Below are 23,473 nucleotides of genomic sequence, written 5' to 3'. Positions count from 1 at the left end.
ATAAAGTTTATATTTTTATAAAGAAATCCTTTATTATCATATTAGAGATTTTAGATTCTTTTCTGGTTACAAACATTACTGGATTATGTTTTTTATTGTTTTCATTTCTCTAAAGAAGAAATTTGTAAAGAAACAAAAATATTCCAGATGAATGTAGTCTACAAATAAAAATTGATTTTTTAAATTTATTTTTTCGTTGGTAAGACAATAACCATGGTAATTCCCTCCCTCCCCCCACTTTCCCCTCTGCAACTCCACTCTCCATTATACCCCTCCCCATCTCAATCAGTCTCTCTTTTATTTTAATATCATCATCTTTTCCTCCTATTATGATTGTCTTATGTAGGTAGTGTCAGGCCTTGTGAGGTCATGGATATCCAGGACAAAAATTGATTTTTTTCTACTATATTTTATTTATTTGCAAGTTGAAAGAGAGAGAGAGAAAGGGAGAATGAGATGAGAGAGAGAGAGAAAGGGAGAATGAGATGAGAGAGAATATGGGTGCACCAGAGCCTCTTGCAAACACATTTCAGATGCATGCACCACTTTGAGCATCTGGCTTTATGTGGGTACTGGGAATTGAACCCAGGCCATCAGGCTTTGCAAACAAGCTCCTCTAACCACTGAATAATCTCCCCAGACTGAAAGATTCTTTAAAAATAAAATAAAACTACAGTTCAAAAGTTGAAGACTATGGAGAGTGTCTCAGTCAGTAACACTTGCCACACAAACATGGGGACCTGAGTTCAGATCCTAGCACCCACATAAAATGCTGGGTATGATCACAGCACTTGAGAGGCAGAGAAAAGGAAGACAGCTGCCTAGCTAATCAAGCCTAATTGGTGAGCGCAGGGTTCATGGTATTTGGGAGGCAGAGGTAGAAGGATCTCTGTGAGTTCCATGCTAGCCTGTGACTAGAGAGTCAGTTCCAGGTCAGCCTGGGCTAGAATGAGACTCCCCCCCCCCCCACACGAACATCGAAAAACAAATCAAAGACGAAAATAAGGTGGACAGTGATAAAGACCCCTGTTGTTGCCTCTGTACTCACATAGGGACACTTACTTATTTGAGGGGGGAGGAGGAGGGAGGGAGAGCATGGGCATGCCAAGGCCTCCAGCCACTGCAAACAAACCCCAGTCGTGTGAGCCCCCTTGTGCATCTGGCTAACATGGGTCCTGGGGAATCCAGCCTCGAACTGGGGTCCTTAGGCTTCACAGGCAAGTGCTTAACTGCTAAGCCATCTCTCCAGCTCCACATATACACTTATGAGCATGCACACATGCATATACTCCACACACACTCACACATATGCCATACATGCAAAAAAAACAACCCTGAAGTGTACAACCAATATAGATCATTACACTGGAATATAAAAATGTCAAATTCCATTGCAGAGCATGGTGACACACGCCTTTAATCCCAGCACTCGGAAGGCTGAGGTAGAGATAGGAGGATCGCTGTGAGTTCCAGGCTAGCCTGAGACTACATAGTGAATTCCAGGTCAGCCTGGGTTAGAGCGAGACCCTACCTCAAAAAAAAAAAAAAAAAAAAAGTGGAATTCCTTTGCCCTTAAGTTATCCTTAGAGCCTGCAAGCGTTGGCAGTTGAGTTGTGAAGATGTAGGCACCCCACTTCTTCAGATTGCCTGTCTTGCTTGCAGATTATCGCCACCATTTTGCTTTTAATTTGGCTCCTAGAAAGTCTTCCTACCTATTCCAGATCACAGGAGGACAGGCATTAGGTCACTACTTTGGGCATTGCTTTTCCTCTTAGTATTGCTAATATTTTGCTTCAGAAGCACTTCCCGTCTTGGGCATTTATTTGCACGTGTGCGGATGTGTTTGTGTCTTGCTGCTGCAAACGCCTGTGTGGCTGGGGAACTGAACCTAGACCGACAGCCTTTGCAAGCAAGCCTTTCAACCCTAAACAGATGCATCTCTCCAACCCCCTCTGTTTTGTGGATTTTTGTCTTAAATGAATTTAGGTTTTTAATGGGTTTAGTCAACAAGAAAACCAATGATGACTTTTGAATTCTCCCTGCTAAAATCCTGTCCTGTACCCTCACTTGAGACAGGGTGAAAAGAAGGTAGGTCAATAGCTCCTAAACTTAACAGCTCATTGGATTGTGCATGAGGAGCTTTCATTATTAATTGTCCCAAGCAGTGTCTATGTAGCCCGGACTGGTCTCAAATTTGTGATCCTCCAGCTTCTGCCTCTCGAGTTGCTGGAGCTTCAGGCGAGAGCCATCCGAGATTAACAGCGAATTTCCGACTCCCTCTGGAATGAACTTTCAGGAAGGACTCTCCTCAGGTGCCTTACTTGTAAATCTAATTGTTCCTCCTCTGTCCCGCCCCGCCCCTTGCCCTCCTTTGGTAGGTCTGCCCAGTTCTTCCAATCTTTCCGCGCCGTCCAGTCCCCTTGCCCCGCCCCTTGCCCCTCCCACCCACGTCTGAGCCACGCCCCTCCCTTCCGCGCTCCGTTCCCACTTCCCAAACGCCTCCGGGCTCCGCCCCTTCCTCGCACGCACTTCCGGGCTCCGCGTATCGCGTGAATGCTTTTTGCCTCCTCTAGCCATCCGTAGACATCATTACAGTGCGCCGGAAGGAGAGTCGGTAGGCGCTTCTGGAGTTATGGCGACGGTGGATATCCGAGGTAATTGGTGCAGTTACGCCTTCCCCCCCTACCTCTCCGCCCAGGCGCTTTGGGGCTTTACAGCCCGCCTGGGCGAGCCTCTTAAATCCTGAGTGGTTTCTGCGAACGACCCAGGGTTCTAGTTTGGCGGAAAGCTGCCGAGTTGCTGCCAGTTCCTGACGCGTCTCTTCGAAAGCGTCAAGGCGAAGGAGTTAAACATGGTTTTGGGCTTTGAGCCCTCAAACCTGTGTATTGTGTACACACTTCTGCCGCAATTCTGGGGCTATTATAGCGGGGTGAAGGGAAAGCCATTGAGGAGATAGAGGAATGGGATAAGGAACCAACGGATCTCTGGACCAAGAATCCATAAGTTCATTGTAAATTTTAAGTTTTGCCCTCTATACCTTCTCTGAGTATTAAGAAATTACCTGACTCAGGGTTGTTTTTTTCCCCTCTGAACTGTAGAGTTATTGAAATATTTGCGGAATCAGTGAATGAATACATAGAGATGCTGCAGTCCCTTCATTGCTTCTTGGTTTTGGGTTGCCTGTATGCTTTTTTGTTGGTGAGGGGGCGTAGGTACCGTTGATACATCTGGGAAAGTTTGAGATGCCTTTTCCTATATTAGCTTAACCTAGGTTCTAACAGATTTATCTATAGTTATGTAATGGGCCTCAGTATTTTTGGATCATGTTTTTATAGTTTGTCTTTCATTGTGAAGAGTTTCAAGTGTCACATTTCATCCTTTGCAAATTAAGAGTGCTGTACTTAAGACCATGTCGCCATGCTATGTTGCTAATTAATAAAATGAGGAACTATTTTTGTTTTTTTTTCAAGATAGGATCTCTGTATAGCACAGGCTGACCTGGAATTCACTCTGTTGTCTCAGGGTGGCCTCGGACTCATGCGAATACTCCTATTTCTGCCTCCTGAGTGCTGGAGTTAAAGGCTTCAGCCACCATGCCTGGAAAAAATGAGGAACATTTTGTCCTTGAGATCACATTTGGATATTCATTCGTTTCATAATGTTTTACTTTTTCTTAGATGTGTTAGGGTCATAGCAAAGGGTCTAAATTGGCAGTGTGTCTTGTGTGTTCCAGTGGCAGGGAGGCTGGAATGGCCAGCAGAGTGAGCGCATATGGTGAGACAGAGAGCCAGTGAAAGACTTTAACCAATGGGATGACTTGTTCTGCCTTTAATAAATTTATTGAAGATCCCATTGGTTGCTAAGAGTATTGTAAAAGGCAAAGGTAGAATTAAATTTAGTTAGGCCTTTTCAGGAATAGGGAGTGGCAGTAACTTGGATGAGGATGGTAGCTGTGGTAAGAAGCAGTTGGCCATAGGTAATTTCCATGTGATACAAATAATTACAGTTTATTTTATAGCCATACACTATACTCTGCATCCTAGTTTAGCATAGTGTAGGTGAGCATCCTTGGATAATGGAGTCTTTGTGAATGGATTTGTAGCAGACAGCTTCAGGTTCACTGAGATGAACTTCCAGACCAAGCACAGTTATGGAGGAGGGATTTATTGAAGCTTACAGATCCAGGGGAAGTTCTATAATGGCAGAAGAAACTGGCCTGCTTTCATAGGACCAAACACTGATAGAGAAGCACAATCCTAAAAGCCAAAAGCCACACAGCACAGCACACTTTACATATCTTTAGATTGAAATACCTCCACCACACCTTAAGATCCACCCAGTGACACTGCCTCAACTAAGGTGGCTGCAGATGCAAACTACAAACTAATGAAACACTGAGTAAATTGGGGGCCATCTATTCAAGCTACCATATTCTTCCCCTGGCCCCAATAGATTTATAACCATCAAACATTGTAAATTGTACTCAGTTCAATTTCAAAGGTCCCCACATCTTGACCAGTTTAAGATAAGTCCTGTAAAATCAAATAAGTTAAATACTTCAACATATAAAGGCTCAGAGTAAACATTTTCAATTGTATAATGCATAGCAAGGAGAGACTAAAACAAAGCAAACTCAGCCACCATCAAACAAACATCAAACTTCTGCAGTTAAAGTTCATTATAACTGGAGACTGATAGTCTCCAGATTTTCCAATTCACCCCTCTGGCCAAGCAAAGTAGCCAGGGAACTCTCCCATCCTCATTCTAGGGTAGCCTTTGCGTAGTCCTGCTATATCCAAAACATTTTCAGGTCTTCATGCAAACGGTCCATCTTCCAAAGGCTCTTTCAGCCTATCAGGGCATCAGGCTCTGCCTCATGCCACATCTCAGCAGCAGCTACTGGAACCGTGTGCAATTCATGGCCACTCCTTGCATTTTTCATGCTTCTGAAACCAATATCAGGTATGCAGGACACAGCCATATTCTTAATTGAGGGACAAAATAAATCATAACCTTGAAAAGCAGGTTCCTTCTCCAGTTATCTCTTTGCAAAAGAGGTTGCATATAATAGCTTTTTAACTTCTTTGCCCCTGATTGAGCAATTATTTAGTTGTGGACATATAAAACTCAGGTTTTCCAGTCTTTAGAAAGATCTTTTTAGTTGTTTAATCAAATTATTCTCTAATATAATTATTTTATATTTTCATGACTTTTATAAGAGTTCTTTATGCTGGGAGTGAGTTTGTCCTATATGATGAGTCTCTATTCTTTATAGTGCAAAACCTACCTCTTCCTCCTGTTAAAAATAATTTCCATTCCCCCCAGGTAAAATTTTTATAACTCATTTATCCCTGCTTTTATTGTAGTACTTGCCACGTTCTGTTGTCATTGTTTTTCTTGCATACTTTTTTTTCTGTTAGACTATGAGAGTAAATAGGTTTGGAACTATGTCATTCTTTTTATTTTTACTTATTTGCAAGAAATGAGAGATTGAAATGAGACAGACAGAGAGAATGAATATGCTAGGGCCTCTAGCCGCAGCAAATGAAGACACATGTACCACCTTGTCCATCTGGCTTGCATGGGCACAAGGGAATTTAACTTGGGTTGTTAGGCTTTACAAGCAAGCACCTTAACTGCTAAGCTATCTCTCTGGCCCCAAGCTATGTAATTCTTAATGCCTGCTACATTAGATGCATAATAGATACTTGATTAGTCTTTTCTCTAATCCTTTCATCATTTTATTTTTTCCTATAGATAATCTGCTGGGAATCTCTTGGGTTGACAGCTCTTGGATCCCTATTTTGAACAGTGGTAGTGTCCTGGATTACTTTTCAGAAAGAAGCAATCCCTTTTATGACAGAACGTGTAATAATGAAGTGGTCAAAATGCAGAGGCTAACATTAGAACACTTGAAGTAAGTTATTTTAAGAAGGTGGCATCTTTGCCACCTGGAGATTTATTTATTTGTTTATGCGACCAACAGTCTGTTTCAACTGTGTGTGATGAAGTCCACAGTAGGACTTTTGCGAGAAAAACTGAAGATTTATTTGGGTTTGTACAAATTTGACATACAAGGAAATTATTACTAATCATATGTAACCTAGAAGTCTTTTTATGTCTCCTAGGTCTTACTTACAATAGAACTGAGGTTTATATGTTGCTTTCATGAGTGATTTTTAGGTTTAATTCATTTATTTTTTTATTATTTTTTTTTAAGGTAGGGTCTCACTCTAGCTCAGGCTGACCTGGAATTCACTAAGGAGTCTCAGGGTGGCCTCGAACCCTTGGCGATCCTCCTACCTCTGCCTCCCGAGTGCTGGGATTAAAGGCGTGCGCCACCACGCCTGGCTCATGAGTGATTTTTAGTAATGTAACTGTTCTCAAGGTGGCAGCCATAATTGTTTCTTCTAAATATGATTTAATGTTTTATAATATGTAGTCTGGTTTATTTTATTTATTTATTTATTTATTTATTTATTTATTTGAGAGAGATACAGAAATAGGCAGGTAGGGAGAAAGAGAGAAAGAGAGCATGCCAAGCCTCCAGCCACTGCAAGCAAACTCCAGGTGCATGCACCCTCTTGTTCATCTGGCTTATGTGGGTCCTGGGGTGTCAAACCTAGCTCCTTTGGCTTTGTGGGCAAGTGCCTTAACTGCTAAGCCAGCTCTTTAGCCCCATACTCTGGTTTATTTAGATTTTTCTTCATATAACAAGTGAAGGTAAATTTAGCTATGTAAACACAAAACAAGATTCTTAAGATGCTAAATAATTAAGAATTTTATTCCAGTTACAACAGTTTCTGAATAAGTGAATATGATTTATCACCAGGAAGCATTTTGTTTATCACCAGGAAGCATATTATTGCTAGGAAGTAGGTTTTATGAAATTAAATTTTTATGGGATCTTAAATAGCTTGTTTTATTAGGCAAGCATAGCTACTAAAGAGAACCTATTTTAGCTTTAAAACATAATCTGACTGGGCATGGTGGCACATACCTTTAATCCTAGTACTCGGGAGACAGAGGTAGGAGGATTGCTGTGAGCTCAAGGCCAACCTAAGACTAATTCCAGGTCAGCCTGGGCTAAAGTGAGACCTATCTCTAAGACAACAAAACAAAATATACTCTGCCAGGTTATAAATGTGTTGATAAGGTTAAATTTTTTATGATTTTTTTTAATAAAACCTTTCCTCCCATCACCTGCTTTTTTAAAAATTATTTATTTATTTATTTGAGAGCAACAGACACAGAGAGACAGACAGACAGAGGGAGAGAGAGAGAATGGGCGCGCCAGGGCTTCCAGCCACTGCAAACGAACTCCAGATGCATGTGCCCCCTTGTGCATCTGGCTAACGTGGGACCTGGGGAACCGAGCCTTGAACCGGCGTCCTTAGGCTTCACAGGCAAGCGCTTAACCTTAACTGCTAAGCCATCTCTCCAGCCCATTTTTTTTCTTATTTTTGAGAGAGGCAGAGAGAGAGAGAGAGAAAGAAAATATGGATGTGCCAGGGCCTTTCAGCTGCTATGAATGAACTCCAGATGCATGTGCCTCCTGTGTGCCTGTGTGATATTGCACGCTTGTGTAACTGTGTGTCTGGCTACACAAGACCTGGAGATTCGAACATATGGTCTTAGGCTGCACAGACAAGTGCCTTAACTGCTAAGCCATATCTGTACCCCTTGATTGCCTTTTTGAAACAGCCATATCGTTCTACTTTTCTGACTGAAATTAGATTTTAATTTACAACAAATCTTTGTAGAGAAATTTTGTTATTGTTATAAACAAAAATTTTTTTTTTATCTGTGTGCCACCATTGGGGAAAATAGCTAGTTTTGTTCTATAGCCAGCATTTACAACCAAACATAGTTTTAATCCTATTTTCTGCATTGTTAGACTTTATTTAGTAATTTAAATGTTCTACAGAATTGTTGTAGGCATTCATAGATCTCTGATGTCTTTCAGTCAGATGGTTGGAATTGAATACATCCTTTTGCATGCACAAGAGCCCATTCTTTTCATCATTCGAAAGCAACAACGGCAGTCCCCTGCTCAAGGTAAAACTTATAAACTATTTACTTCTTGACCTATGTGTTTTGCTTTGTTTTAAAATAAGAAGAGAGCTTTAACTTGGTGCAGTATTGTGCCCCTGACCTATATGTTCTTTTTTGTTTTTTTCTGTAGGTCCCCCAAACCATATACATGTTTGCTAAGTGCACTTACCATACTCAGCCTGTTGTTGTACTCATGGCTAAAGTTTGTTACGGCTTTATAGTGAGACTAAATAGCCAGACAAATAATGGAAAAAGACAGTGGGTAGTGTTGTTAGGAATGAGTATGCAAGTTTACAGTGCTTTCTTCAGAGGTACTGTGCTAAGTGTGTCTTCCACTCAGCAATGAGCTAAAGCCACACACCTATATGTCTGCTTGGGGAAGCCCATTTGAGCTTCTGAGCCCAGTGGCTTTCATTGAGAACTGGTCCATTAGGCATCCTCTGCCCACTAGAATTCCAGACTCCTAGAAGGAAATCGGGTGTTCACTATATTCATATTGTGCATTTTGACTGGGCAGGTGGGTATAGCAGGCATAACTATCACCTAGGCAGTATTTCAAAAACCACATTCTCCTGGTTATATGTTTGGAACCAGGACTTTTACAGCATGCCCAAGAACAACTCTTGAAGCACCAGCAGCTAGCAATTCAGTTCTTTTAGTACAGTTGTTGGGATCCCACTGAACCTTAAGCCTCCTTTTTTTCATCTCAGTCCACTGAATTAATCCTGTTATAAAGTCCATGTCAGATACAGTTGTATGAAATTCATCTAGGATCAGCTAAATATCCTTAAATGAGAGATTCAATCAGAAGTCTTACCTGGATTTTTCTAACAAATAATAACCTATTTAAGAAATTACATCTGGAGCTGGGCTTGGTGGCATACACCTTTAATCCCAGCATTTGGGAGTAGAGGATTGCTATGAGTTCGAGGCCACCCTGAGACTACATAGTGAATTCCAGGTCAGCCTGGGCTGATGGAAACCCTCAAAAAAAAAAAAAAAAAAAAAAAAAGAACCCATATTTGGTTTTAACTCAAAGAGCCAAAACACCTAGAAATGGTCTGAACTTTAAGATACCTTGGAATCAAGCTTTGGCACAAGTCACATTAGAGAAATAACTCAAGGTAGACGGGCAGAGTGGTGTTATCCTAGTTCCATCTCTTGACTAGATAGCTTTCTTTAAGGCGTTTAGGGTCATCCTTTACTCTTGAGTCACTTGCTAAGGAAGATATAGTTCCAGAATCTAAATGCAGTTTCAAAGTGGAGGATCTGGACTCTTCCTAGAGAAAAAGAGAACCTTAGCAGAAAGGGAAGGCCATGTGAGAGGCTTCAGGGTATAGAGATGATGTAAGAGGATACCTGGCTCAGTAGCAGCCAGCTTTATTTTTCTTTAGGATTCAGCTCTGGGACTCAGGCAAATTCAGGTCATCTGGTATCTTCACTCAGGACTCCAGGGCTCCTGCTTTAAGGTCTTACTTCCCAGCAGTTTGGTTTGACTGTCACTAGCATTGGCAACACCTGGGTCAATGTTTGAAATGTACTCTGTGTACCTAATAAGAGTCATTTTAATAAGCTTTAGGTGTGCATTAAACTCATTAAATTTAGTTCAGATGTGCATTAAAGTTTGAGAAGCACTGCTCTGGATTAAGAGTTGGCATACTTTTTCTATGAAGGCCCAGAGTAAATTCTTTCTTTAGGCTCTGTGGATGCAACTACTCAGCTTTTCCCGAAGCATCTAAAATTCTGTAGGCAATATATAAATGAATGGGTGTAGCATTTTCTTTAAAAATTAAAAAAAAAAATATTTGCCCATGTGTGTATATGTGTGTGGGCACCAAGGTCTCTTGCAGCTGCAAGCAGATATCAGATATTTGTGTCACTTTTTGTGTCTGGCTATACATGAGTGCTAGGGAATTGAACCTGGACTGGCAGGCTTTAACCATTGAGCCACCTCACCAGCCCAGGTGTGTTTATTTTCTAATACAACTTTATAAAAATAGGATTGTGTCAAACCTTCCCTTAAGGTTTAACATGGGGAACTGCCAAATTTTAGTTCTTCTTTTTTTTTTTTTTTCTACTTGCTGCTTTAGTTATCCCACTGGCTGATTACTATATCATTGCTGGCGTGATCTATCAGGCACCAGACTTGGGATCAGTTATAAACTCCAGGGTGGTAAGTATCTTTATATATTTATACATATACATGTGTGTATATGTGTGTGTGTGTATATATATATATATATATATATTTTTTTTTTTTTTTTGAGGCAGGGTCTTATGTAGCCTAGGTTGGCCTCAAATTCACTGTGTAGCTAAGATGGCCTTGAGCTCCTGATCCTTCTGTCTCTGCTTCCTGAGTGCTGGTATTACATGTATGCTACCATGTCCAGCTGTTTTCATGTTCTTTCAGCATTAAAGTCTGCTTGTTATTGACATGCCCAACTTGTGAGGATTAGATAGGAGCTCTCTCTTTTTGTATAAGTTGGTTTAAAATGTTAACCATTGGGATGTGTTGAGCATTGTTTACCATGAGCCAAGTCAGTGCTGATGTATACAGTTTCCCTTAAGTATAAATATTTGTTATTCAGAAAAATACTTGGAAAAGAAATTATACCTGTACTGAATAAATATGTAGACCTTTTTCTTGCCATTATTTCCAAAGCAGCACAAAGTGTAACAGGTATAGCATTTATATTACATTAGATTTTTTTAAGTAACCTAGCAGATGTGTTTAAACTAAGGCTCATGGGCTACATATGGCCACAGATGCACCCCCCAAAAAAATTATCACTTAAAACATCAAGATTTTGTGGTATGATTTTGATTGCATGGCTTTTGAGTGTGAACTTTGTAGGTCACAATGTCATTATCATGTTAAAAGATTAGACATTCTAGAAGTATATAGAAGAATTCATATGTGGGTTATAAGCAAATGTTACCTTGTTTTATATAAGGGATGTGAAAGTGGAACCAATCCTCTGTAGACACTGGAGATGATTCTGAAAACTAGGAAATTACTGTCTTTGCATTTGTAATATTTTCCAGGTGTTTACTTTGGAAATATTTGTGGACCTAATATGAAATCTAGAATTTGTTCTCTTTTTTCAAGCTTACTGCAGTACATGGCATTCAATCAGCTTTTGAGGAAGCTATGTCGTACTGCCGATACCATCCTTCCAAAGGATATTGGTGGCACTTCAAAGATCATGAAGAGCAAGGTAGGTTGAATGGCTATGTAAGCAGCTTTTGGTATTCTGAAGATAAAGCCCTTTACTTTAGGAAGAAGGCTATTGATGTCTTCTAGATACTTTAACTTTGCAGAAGATGGTAGGATTTCTATACTTGTCATCCAGTTAACTAGATGTAATAGTTTCACGTACAAACAGGTATGTTTTATTTGTTAGATCAGGATAATCTTTGTAAAGGTGAGTCAAAGTTTCAAATTATTTGGAACATTAAAAGGAGCAATGATGGTGAGGAATAAGTAAAGATATCTGCTGCTTTGAGCTATTTTGGAATTTGGAACTCTGTCCCTCCACTCTTCAAGGTAGAGGAGCTAAGAGACTGAGGTCTTAAAGCCCTTTCTCCAGATAACCAGGCTGCCAGCTTTCCCTCCCCTTCTTCTCCCTTCCCTCCCCATTACGCTAAGGGCCTTGTTCATGCTAGGCAGGCACTCTACTACTGAGTTACATCCCCAGCTGACAAGCCTGTTTTTTGAGTCTTCTGTATTATCATCTACTCTTCACCATGTTTTACCAGAAGAAGTATGTCCAGAAATGTATTTCTAGAAATATTCTTATATCCTGTATTTACATCTTTGAGAATAGTAACTCAGAATGGGAATGGTAGCCTTTATGTAGAATTGAGGAATTGAGACCTGTGGAATGGTCTTTCAGATGTAGCTTTTTTTTTTTTTTTTTTTTTAAATGAGAGATAGAGAGAGGGGAAGGAGGAAAGAATTGGCATTCCAGGTCCCCTGGCCACTTTAATTGAACTCTAGACATGTGCACCATATTATGTGCATGCACACATGTGTCACTTTGTGTGGGTGTTTTACCTAGATTCTGGGGAGTTGAACCTGGGTCTTTAGGATTTGCAAACAATTGCCTGCTAAGCCATTTCTCCAGCCCCTATTTTGATTTTTTTGTTTTGTTTTGGTTTTCAAGGTAGTGTCTCACTGTAGCCCAGGCTAACTTGGAATTCACTGTGTAGTCTCAAGCTGGCCTCAAACTCACAATGATCCACCTACCTCTGTCTCCTGAGTGCTGGGGTTAAAGGCATGCCAGCACACCCAGCAACTTCATTATTTTTAATGCTGCCTTTCTAAGATAATTCCCCAAATAAACAAAGCACAGTATATATAAAGAAGTGTCTACTCTCCTTAAATAATGCTAAATCTTAACTTTTAAAATAGCTAATTGCTGGGCGTGGTGGAGCATGCCTTTAATCTCAGCACTCGGGAGGCAGAGGTAGGAGGATCACCATGAGTTCGAGGCCACCCTGAGAATACATAGTGAATTCCAGGTCAGCCTGAACTAGAGTGAAACCCTACCTTGAAAAACCAAAAAAATAAAAAATAAATAATAGAATAATAATAAATAAAAATAAAAGACTCATTAAAATAATGTTTTTGAATCATGGTTTGATTTTAATTTTATATTTTAATAGATAAAGCCAAACCTAAACCCAAAAGGAAAGAAGAACCAAGCTCTATTTTCCAGAGACAGCGTGTAGATGCTTTACTTGTAGACCTTAGACAAAAATTTCCACCCAAATTTGTGCAGGTAATGAGAATGTGTGTCTTAATTTTGATTTGGTACTTTTTCTGATATACATTTTTAATTGCAGACTGTTTTTCTGATATACATTTTTAATTGCAGACTGTTCTAGGTATGCCCTAAAAATACTGGTTTTCCCTGGTAGCTAAAAAGTTATCTCTGAATTAAAGGAAAGATTTTAGAATACTTATTGGAGAAAATGCATAAAGGGAATGGACTTAGCTCTTCTCTGTGTTCCTTATTAAATCTTCACAATTTAAAGTCTGTGCATTGACCATATTCTCATTTGAAAATTAGTTTACTGAAGGTATAAGTTTTAGTGAAATTAGAATATGAAGCTCATGCTTTCTGTTTTACCTGTTGCATATCCAGCCTGATGTAGTAGATATCTGAGCTCTTTAAATAGTGAAATAGTTAAAACTTTGGTAGCAGAAAGAACAGAACATTCATCATAGAGGGTTTGTCATGATCATGAGAGAAGACAGAAATAATAAAAAAAGTTCTACTGTATTGATGGTGAAGTTACATTATTCTGTTGCATGATTTGGGAGGGACGTTTCAGCAGCAATAGAAATTCACTTGGCATTCTACTAAATGAACTTTGGAAGTGAAGCAGGTATATCACCACACTACTGTTGTGTTTAGTCTCAGTTATGAGGACTTTGTACACTCATGATTTACATATACTGTTGTTCTTAGGAGCAATTTAAGAGATTTTCCAGGGTAGTTTTAAGTTAAAGGAGATTTTCTACACCATGACATGGTAGAGCAGCCCTCTTTCCTCGTCCATGACTCTATGTTAGTGAGATACTGGAATGGTCATGAGACGGTAATAGGAATAGGTGACACAAGTAGGAACATAGAACAAGAAGGACATCTTAGAAAAATATTATAAATTATCCTTTAGGGTAGAACAGTATCTGTTGAATAAGTAAATTAATGAGTTGGAGCTGTTTGTTGGTGATGAGGTGAAGTGTGGTTGACCATTGAATCAATTAGTTCATAATGAATACTATATAGCCTGAAGGAGGAGCATGTAGTACATTAGCCACTGGACACCTGTGGCTCTTGAGCACAGCCAGTTCAGACTGAGTTGTGATTCTCCTCCCTGCTCCTCACAGGACTGGGGTTACAGAAGTGTGGCCATGCCCAGTTATCTGTATGGGTATTGGGGAAAATCCAACCATAGTGGCCTCACGCGCCCTTGGAAGTCATGCCTGAGCTTGAAGTGCTGAGCCATCTCTCTTGTACCTCATTTCTTTCTCAAAATGTTACCAGAAAACCTTAAAGTACGTGTATGGCTCACTTTTCTTTTGAACAATGTTAATCTAGAAAATGTTATTAGAATATGCAAATCAGAAACATGTAAATATTAATGAGCATTATGCTTAGAAATCTTGAGAGGTTTCTCTGTGTAGAGGAGAAAAGTAAATGGAAGTTGAAACTTAAAAGATGGATCAGAGTCAGATTGAGAAGGATTTTGTGGACTTTGTAAAGAAAGTTGGGTTTAATCTTTTTTTTTTTTTTTTTTTTTTTTTGGTTTTTCGAGGTAGGGTTTCACTCTAGTCCAGGCTGACCTGGAATTTACTATGTAGTCTCAGGGTGGCCTCGAACTCATGGTGATCCTCCTACCTCTGCCTCCTGAGTGCTGGGATTAAAGGCGTGCACCACCACATCCAGCTTAGATTTTATCTTATAGGCGGTGTGTTTTGCTGTTTTAAACTTAAAACACCTTATCATCTCCATAAACATTTCAGCTTCTAGTTATATTCAAAATTATTTGAATTATTAAAACAACAGTTACCTTCCAAGCCTAAAGACCCATGTTTGACTCCAGATCCCATGTAGTCAGAGGCACAAGGTAGTGCAAGCACGCAAGGTTGCATATACGCACAAGGGGGCGCACTTGTCTGGAGTTGGATTGCACTGCCTGGAGGCTCTCGTGCGCCAATTCTCTCTCTTTCTGTCTTGTGCACTCGTGCTCTCATAAGAAACAAAAAGGAAAAAAGAATGATTTTGACAGTTTGATTATCCATAGAGAAGCAGTAAAGTGCTATTTTAACTGAAAATTTCTCAGTTTAAGGAAAGAAAAATGTGCTGTGATTGCTAAGATTTATAGTAAGAATGAATCTATCTGTGAAATTGGGAGGACAGAAGAAATTTATTAGATATGTTGTCATGTCTGAAGCATTTAAAGTTAAGGCCACAATGTCTTAAGTTAATAGGAAAGCCATTAGATTGTGAGTGGAAGACATAAAAAGTAAATATGTTTCAGTTGATATTGTGTTACATGGTAAAATGCTGTGCTCATTCAGAGACTGAAGCAGCTATCCCCTAAAATGAGGATATTTCACCATTTACTAGAAGCAAGGGATGATTACATAGATTTAGGAATAGGCTTGGACTGAAAAATACACAAATTCCTAGAGAGGCTGTGTCTGCTGATAAAGAATATGCTTCTGGGGAGTTGAATCTGATTAAGAGGAACTACTAACAGGAGGTCAGTGGGAGCCTAATTCTGTGTCACAGCAACCATGTTGTTCACCTTATTTCATCTCATCCCATAGGATTAGTCCCCCTGCATCACAGGAAGGGCAGGTATAGTGTAGAGATGCTTTAAGAAGAGACTACATTGCATAGTTTCCTGTAGTATACTGTTAAAATGGTTCTATTTTATTATTTGTTAATTCTCTTTTTTTAATAGGCCACTGCAAATGAACTCCAGACACATCTGGCTTATGTGGGTATTAGAGAATCAAGCCTGGGTCCTTAGGCTTTGCAGGCAAGCACCTTAACCACTAAGCCATCTCTCCAGCTCTATTTATTATTAATTTCTTTCTTTTGGCTTTTTGAGGCAGGGTTTCACTCTAGCTCAGGCTGACCTGGAATTCACTATGTAATCTCAGGATTACCTCAAAATCACGGTGATCCTCCTACCTCTGCCTCTTGAGTGCTGGGATTAAAGGTGTGTGCCACCACACCCAGCTATTACTAATTGCTTATAAATTAAACTTTATCATAGGTATATATAGAATGCAGTGTGTAGGGTTTGGTACTATCTGCAGTATCAGGAATCCACTGGGGGTCTTGATCCCCACCCCCATGAATAAGGGGAGGGCTACTCTAGACAGTTTTACATTTTAGGAAGATAATGACAGTATAGGAAATACTTAGGAGAAAAATTTGGAACCAGGGAACTTGAAGAAATTTGAAGAAAGCTTTAATTTGTTGTGTGGCTCTAGGATAGAGAGGAGACAGATTCAAGAGATAGTTCAGATTAGAGTTGCTTAAATTTGGAGACTGAGTTTGGAGAGATTTGAATAAAGGGGTTATTCCGGGGTTGCAGGCCTGGCTTATGTCTAGGTGTTGATTCACAGAATTTGGTTAAATTGTTGTTGTTTGGTGGTGTGCTTGCATTGGCCAGCCTTCACAACATTTGGTAACTTATTTCTCTATGGGTTCTGGTGCATTCCAGGGAATGACAGTGTTTTTCATTTTTTTTCTCCTACCTCCCATTTACATTGAACAAGATTGAAGACTTCATCTCATTTTAGTGAGGATTTTCTTACAAATGGTTTTCAGTAGACACCGTCACATTGAAAATGACATCTCTTTTAACCATTCAAGGGCCTAAAGTGAACTCCCAAAAAGAATTTGTCTAGTTCTGTATAAAAGTTGGAGGATAACAGTAGCTTTTTGTAGTACTTCCAAAATTCTTCCTTCTCAGATCTAGAGAGGCATATAGTCCACCTGAAGTTTCTCAGAACCACTGAACTCCAGTTTGCTCATTCTGTCTTCCAAAACTTGGTGGCTCAGGACTTAATCTTTAGACATTGTATTTCACAATTGGGCTTCTGATGCCTTGGGGGTTGCATTGCAGCAGTCTTAGCTGCTTCTTTGAAACTCCCTTTTCCTATATTTTAATTCTTGTTCTGGATGGTGCAGTAATGCTGATGTGATGAGGGTCCAGGGCCTGGAATATTTTATGTGAATTTCTTTTCAGTGATTTTTTTCCAGAAGCTTCTAGGATACTATAGGATAATACTTCAGTTAGGTTTATACTAAAACCAACCAACTAAATTTGGTCAGAAAAGCACTCCCATTCTATTTTCCTCTCCTAAACCACATCTTGCTAGTTCATCTGGCAGTATTCAGTGCAAAAGGTTAGTCTGTGTATATTGGGTAAATAATGTCTTACTGTTCACACAGCTCAGAACTAGCAGTATAAAAATCTTTCCATTTTTTTTTTACTTCCCTCAATATTTCTCCATACAGTTCTTCTATTTTTTTTTAACTTTTTTATTTACAACTTCTGCAATTATAGACAATGCACCATGATAATTCCTCCCCCACTTTCCCTTTCACAAATGCAGTCTCCCTCATATCCTCCTCTTTTATTTTAATATGAGAAAAAGTATTTGGTCCTTCTGGTTATGTTCACGATGTAGGTTCTATGTCACTATTTTGAGAGTTTCCTTGGTCCCCCCATATTTGGAAATTTACTAGAAATGCTCATATAGGACATGGAATGTAGTTGTACCCACATGGCTGTAATCAATGTGATGTAGTAAGGATCTATAGCCAGATCTGAGGGGAAAAGATGCAGATGGAGTCTTGGGATTCTGTGTATGGGCTTCCTTATACCTTTGCCTTCCTATGAGGGGCCAATACTGTATGTATTTATGTATGTATTATTATTATTATTTTATTTTTATTTTTTGGTTTTTCAAGGTAGGGTTTCACTCTAGTCCCAGCTGACCTGGAATTCACTATGTAGTCTCAGGGTGGCCTTGGACTCACAGCAATCCTCCTGCCTCTGCCTTCTGAGTGATGAGATTGAAGCCATATGCTACCACACTTGGCAATACTGTATATATTTTTAACTCAACAATATAAATGAAGCAATATATGAATGGTATTTCTGCCTAGGAAATTCATTTTAAAGTCTCAGTGCCCAAGTTTTTGAGGGTTATTCATTATGCATAGGTCCCTATATCAAGCACATAAAATCCCATAGTCCTTGAAGGAAAGCAGATATTATTTGGCATAAACCACATAATTTGTGCAGTCTAGGAAGCTAGTTTTTATTTTTTTTTTATTTATTTTAATTTTAATTTATTTGACAGAGAAAGAGGGAGAGAGAGAGAATGGGCGTGCCAGGGCCTCCAGCCACTGCACATGAACTCCAGACACGTGCACCTCTTTGTGCATCTGGCTTACGTGGGTCCTGGGGAATTGAACCTGGGTCCTTTGGTTTTGCAGGCAAACACTTTAACCGCTAAGCCATCCCTTCAGCCCTGCTTTTATTTTATTCTACCCACACTCTCCTTCCCCAAGTGTTGGGGCTTAACCTAGGGCTTTGGCAAGCACTCCGCCGAACTATGTTATAGTTCTGATGGTTACTTTTTGTTTTTCTATTTTCCTGGTTTTATTATTATTATTATTTATTTATTTATTTATTTATTTATTTAGTTGAGAGAGAGAATGGGCACTCCAGGGCCTCCAGCCTCTGCAAATGAACTCCAGACACATGCACCACCTTGTGCATTTGGCTTACATGGGTCCTTGGGAATCGAACCTGGGTCCTTTGGCTTTGTAGGCAAGTGCCTTAACTGCTAAGCCATCTTTCCAGCCTTTTTGTTTTTTTTTCCCTAATTTTTGAAATAGTGTTTCACTAAGTTGTCCCGGCTGGCCTTGAATGTGTTTTGTAGACAGGTAGGCCTTAAACTTGTCCTCCTTCTGCAGCCTCCTGAGTAGGTAGCATTATAGGCCTATACCAATATTTCTTGCACAATTCGTCCTGTCTGGAGATGGCCTGAGGCTTTCTATTTTTGCCCAGTGGATAGTCTGGAGCATGGTTTGGTCTTGCTAATTATAAATGTTTATAGTACTTGCAGTGGGAGTAGGTTAGTAGGTGGAGAATCTGCAGCTTGCCATACCCAAAAATTTTTGATGTTTAGGCAGTGGAGCAGGTAAGAAAGCTTAGGGAGAGCACCTGTATTCAGAAATAAATTTTAAAAGCACATGATAGCATTAACCTTAGGAATGAAGAGAGATTACTTTTCTTCTGGGATAACATGGAAGTATGTAAAGATGCTTTTAAGTTTGTGTATATGTATGTATGTCAGAATATAGTAAGTTTGAAAGTAGAATGGAAGTGGTATTGGTATCCTGTTGTATTATATTTTGCTTTTTAACCTAATATGCAGATTATTATTGGCTGAGAGCCAGGAATAGGTTGTGAACTGTGAGGCAGAAGGTGTTTTAGAGTATTTGATTTGAGTAATAGGTAAAGGGAAATGATAAAGATCAAATAAAAGAATTTCTGGCCAAGGTGTCCCACCTGTGAGCCACATGTGGCCAGGGATAACTGTGAACATGGCCCAACACAGAATCATAAACTTAAAGCATCGTGATATTTTTTGCATTTTCTTGTATGTATGTGCATGCCTATGTGCATGTAAGTGTGTGGATTTGCTTATGTGCATGTGAAGGTCAGGACAGCCCGGAGTGTTGTTCGTTGGTTGCTGTTGTAGTTAGCTTCTCATTGCTGGCACAACACCCCCAACCAAAAGCAGCTTGTAGGGAGGAAAGGGTTTCCAGGGGAAGCTGTGTGATGACAGGGGAAGCGTGACATGAGCAGAGGCTAGCAAACATCAGGTGGGCAACAGCAGCAAGATAGTGTGCCAAACACTGGCAAGGGGAAGCTGGCTATAACACCCATAAGCTCACCCCAACAATGCACTGCCTCCAGAGGCTCCAATACCCACATTGCCACCAGATGGGGACCTAGCATTCAGAACACATGAGTTTATGAGGCCACCTGGTTCAAACCACCACAGTTGCCAGCCATCTTTTTTTCAAAACATTTAAGTTATTTGAGAGCAATAGAAATAGAAAGCATATGAGCCTCTTGCCACTGCAAATGAACTTAAGATGCATATACCGTTTATGTGTCTGGCATTATGTGGGTACCAGGGGATTGAACCCATGTTGACAAGCTTTGCAGGCAAGTGCCTTTAATCACTGAGCCAACTCCCCAGCCCATTTCCATCCGCCTTTATTGAGACAAGGTCTCATTGATCTGGAATTAATCAAATAGGCTAGACTGGCCAGTGAGCTCCAGAGATCTGCTTTTCTCTTATCTCCCCAGCTCTGGGATTACAAGTGCACTTCTGGCTAGTTTTATGTGGTCTCTGAGGAATCGAACTCAGCTCTTCATTCTTGCAAGGCAAGCACTTTATTGACTTAATTTTTCTTCTGTAACTCAGTTATGCAGTCCTCAAACATTACATTGTAGATGACAACTTTATGCCACAATATGAACAGGTTGGCTACTCTCACCCGAGTAGAAGATCTGATATTGTTCAGACTACTAATGCCCCTATCGCTTTTTTTTTTTTTTTTTTTTAGGTAAGGTCTCAGGCTGACCTGGAATTCACTATGTAGTCTCAGGGTGGCCTTTAGCCACAGTGTTCCTCCTACCTCTGCCTCCTGATTGCTGGGATTAAAGACGTGTGCCACCACACCTGGCTCCCTATCACTTTTTATTGCAGTTTCATCGTAATAGTTCACTCATGACACTACTTATGTCCACATAAAAATATCTTTTCCCTTCTTAATTCCCATGGCTGCCAACTTTCTCCTTTCTTACAGTTCATATCCTCTAAGCAAATAATGATCTGAAGGCTTGAAATGTTCCATTATTTCCTCATTTGATTCTACTTAACTAGCTTTTGTAAAGTAGTGTAACCTTTGTGTAGGGGCACAGGGCTTTTATGGTAGACTTCTAATTTTAGGTTTGTGGTGTCTGAATGGGGATTTAGAAGTGCAAGATAAATTTATTTTAAGGCACATATGTAATTGTTATGGTACATGAATATTTTTCCTTCATAAAGTCATAGGAAGATGTCATTTCAGAAAGAATATAAAATCAAGAAGAAACTTGACTGATCTGACTTGTTTCTTCTCTTGCTTTTTCCTTTTCCTCCCATTTCCTGTTTTGTGAATTATAGCAAAAGTCTGGAGAAAAGCCTGTTCCAGGTACAGTTCTCGGATGTTCTTCTTATTAAACTTGAAATATGATCAGACAGCTTGTTTAAAGTTATGACAGCAATGACATGTGAGCTAAGCTATGGCCATATTGTCCTTCCAGATTCTAATTGTACTTTGTTACTCCAACCTTTCAGATCTGATGAACTGCCAACAATTGGTGGTTTTTGTGGTAGTGTTAATGATATTTAAAAGAAGAATTTAATGGATAGAATAGTGAGCAAATATAAGTAAGTCAATGTGATTTGAGGTTTTTGACCGTGAATCTGCAATAGGATAATATATATGTAGCTTGTTTATATGTAATGTAATATAATGTTTTACTTAAGAGTATCACACTCTGCTGACTGAGCTAGCCAGGTGCCCTTAATGCCTGATAAGCTTCTTTAAAAAAATACTTTTATTTATTTATTAGAGAGAGAGAGAGAATGGGCGTGCCAGGGCTTCTAGCCACTGCAAATGAATTACAGATGCATGTGCCACCTTGTACATCTGGCTTTGTAGGTCCTGGGCAATCAAACCTGGGTCCTTTGGCTTTGTAGGAAAGCACCTTAACCACTAAGCCATCTCTCCAGTCCCCAACTTTCTTGAGATAATAATAAGTTGTTAGGTTTATAAATGGATGCTTAAATGCATTTGCCTGAGGAAACAGCTAAATGTAGAAATTCAGATTCATAGTTAAAAATGAATTTTAAAGAGAATCACTCATATTAACCATTATCTAAAATTTATCTTGTCTTTCTGCTTTCATTTCTCTTGGGGGAAAAAAATCTACTTTTGACGATTAGTGGATCAGACAAAAAAAGAAGCAGAGCCTGTACCAGAAACTGTGAAATCTGAGGAGAAAGAGACCACAAAGAATGTCCAACAGACTGTGAGCACTAAAGGTCCCCCTGAGAAACGAATGAGAATTCAGTGAGGATTGACGGAAAAGAAGCCTGCAAGACTCCTCTTGTCAATTATAATACCTCAGTACTGCGATAGGCTCTTGAGCCTTAAAACACTATCAGTCCTCCTTTGTTTGTAATGTGCTTGTGCTTTAAGAAAGGACATTAACCCTATCATGCCTTCTATGTGAATATTTCTTACAGGTCTTTTGTAACCTTGTCTCTACTGGACTTGGGCAGTAACCCTAACTTACCAAGTGTACCAGTATGTATCATTAAAGCAAAAATAAAGGTATTTGTATATATTGCTTCATCTTGGCTTTTTCCTTCAGTTGTTGTCTCTGAAATTTCATGAATATACTTTTGAGGGCCCAAAACATTAATGTTAATGTAATAACCAAGCATAGTATTATTTGGATATTTATCTGTATTAATATTTACTGAAAATTTGAAAGATAAAGGAAAAACCTCACTAATACTGTAAACCTACAGATTCTTTATTTTTACTTAAGATTTTATTTTTATTTGTTGTCTTTTCATCTGGGATTGTTCTTTAACTTTCATGAACTTGATATTTAAAGAGTTTGAGTCATTTTGTTGAATGCGAGTGTGTTTAATATATTTCTCATAAAGTCACCTCATGGGCTTTTTTATATATGATGCAAAAGATGTTTATTGTGGCATGTGCCTTCAGTTTGCCATTTCTGGTAACGTGTTAATTACTTGGTTAAGGTAGTACTTATTAAGTTACCTCTACTATAAAGTTAATTCTTTTAAGCAAGTGATTTAATTGCTGAGCTACCTTTCCAGCCTAAATTATTATTTCCTTTATAAGTTATAGATATTTTGTGGAAATATTTTAGGCTTTGCAAGTATCTTGTTATATCTCAAACTTTTACCCATTAGATAACCATTGGTAGTTCTTGCCTGTCATTTGATAGTGCATAAGTGGTTTTGTAATCCCATTCTTTTTGTTTATTAGTTGGCTTTCTGCTATAAGTAGTCTTTTCATCTCTTTGCTACTTCCTTATATTGTGGATTTGTTAATTTTTTTTTGTTCATTTTTTAAAAAATTTATTTGAGAGTGACAGAGAGAGAGAGAAAGAGGCAGATAGAAAAGAGAGAGAATGGGCGCACCAGGGCTTCTAGACACTGCAAATGAACTCCAGACGTGTGCGCCCCCTTTTGCATCTGGCTAACATGGGTCCTGGGGAATCAAGCCTCGAACTGGGGTCCTTAGGCTTCACAGGCAAGTGCTTAACCACTAAGCCATTTGTCCAGCCCATTATTTGATGCTTAAATTGTTCCAGTTTGGGCCACTAGGAGTTCCTTTCAAGCAGATTCCTGTGTCCTGTTGATACAATGTCACTCATGGAGTATTTTCTTTGATGTTTAGCACATTAAGAAATTCCAGGCTAATCTCAACCTTGAAAAAAGCTATTCCTCTAAAGATACATATTCCTTTTAGATGTCTTAGGCAATGACATTTGGAAATAGTGATTTGTGCTAGGTATGTTTGTTGCCATGGGCATGCCATTGCTTCTAGGTTCTCAGCTGGCAGACAAAAAAAATGCAAGCATATTACACACACACACACACACACACACACACACACACACACACTCATGTATGTGTATCCTGGTCCACTGAGATGTGCATCTCAGCCATATGCTCTTGTTGCCATGAACTCTGCTGTGCATT

General features: G+C 39.4%; 1 protein-coding gene across 2 annotated transcripts; it reads left to right on the top strand.

Annotated features, from left to right (window-relative positions):
- The first annotated feature begins 2,576 nt into the window (after positions 1-2,576).
- Positions 2,577-22,085, top strand: Med6 (mediator complex subunit 6). Of its 2 annotated transcripts, XM_004649309.2 has the most exons (8): positions 2,577-2,654; positions 5,758-5,917; positions 7,967-8,058; positions 10,146-10,228; positions 11,165-11,273; positions 12,724-12,839; positions 20,849-20,876; positions 21,674-22,085. In XM_004649309.2, the coding sequence occupies exons 1-8, from the start codon at positions 2,633-2,635 to the stop codon at positions 21,802-21,804; spliced, it is 741 nt and encodes a 246-aa protein (XP_004649366.1). In that variant the 5' UTR covers positions 2,577-2,632; the 3' UTR covers positions 21,805-22,085. The 2 variants fall into 2 exon arrangements, with proteins under 2 accessions (XP_004649366.1, XP_045010659.1); XM_045154724.1 differs by lacking the exons at positions 20,849-20,876; positions 21,674-22,085 and adding an exon at positions 19,987-20,071.
- The last annotated feature ends 1,388 nt before the right edge of the window (positions 22,086-23,473 follow it).

This window comes from Jaculus jaculus, chromosome 7 (assembly GCF_020740685.1).
Source record: "Jaculus jaculus isolate mJacJac1 chromosome 7, mJacJac1.mat.Y.cur, whole genome shotgun sequence".
NCBI classification, from domain to species: Eukaryota; Metazoa; Chordata; class Mammalia; order Rodentia; family Dipodidae; genus Jaculus; species Jaculus jaculus.
Note: the sequence above shows the minus strand (reverse complement) of the source record. Positions and strands in the feature narration are given on the sequence as shown.

What these genes read in the sequence shown, in the direction of transcription:
- Med6 (XM_004649309.2), top strand. Translation starts at nt 2,633, where the DNA reads ATGGCGACGGTGGATATCCGAG. An exon ending in ACGGCAGTCCCCTGCTCAAG is followed by an intron (nt 8,059 to 10,145) that starts GTAAAACTTATA and finishes TTGCTGCTTTAG; the next exon opens with TTATCCCACTGGCTGATTAC. An exon ending in CAAAGATCATGAAGAGCAAG is followed by an intron (nt 11,274 to 12,723) that starts GTAGGTTGAATG and finishes ATATTTTAATAG; the next exon opens with ATAAAGCCAAACCTAAACCC.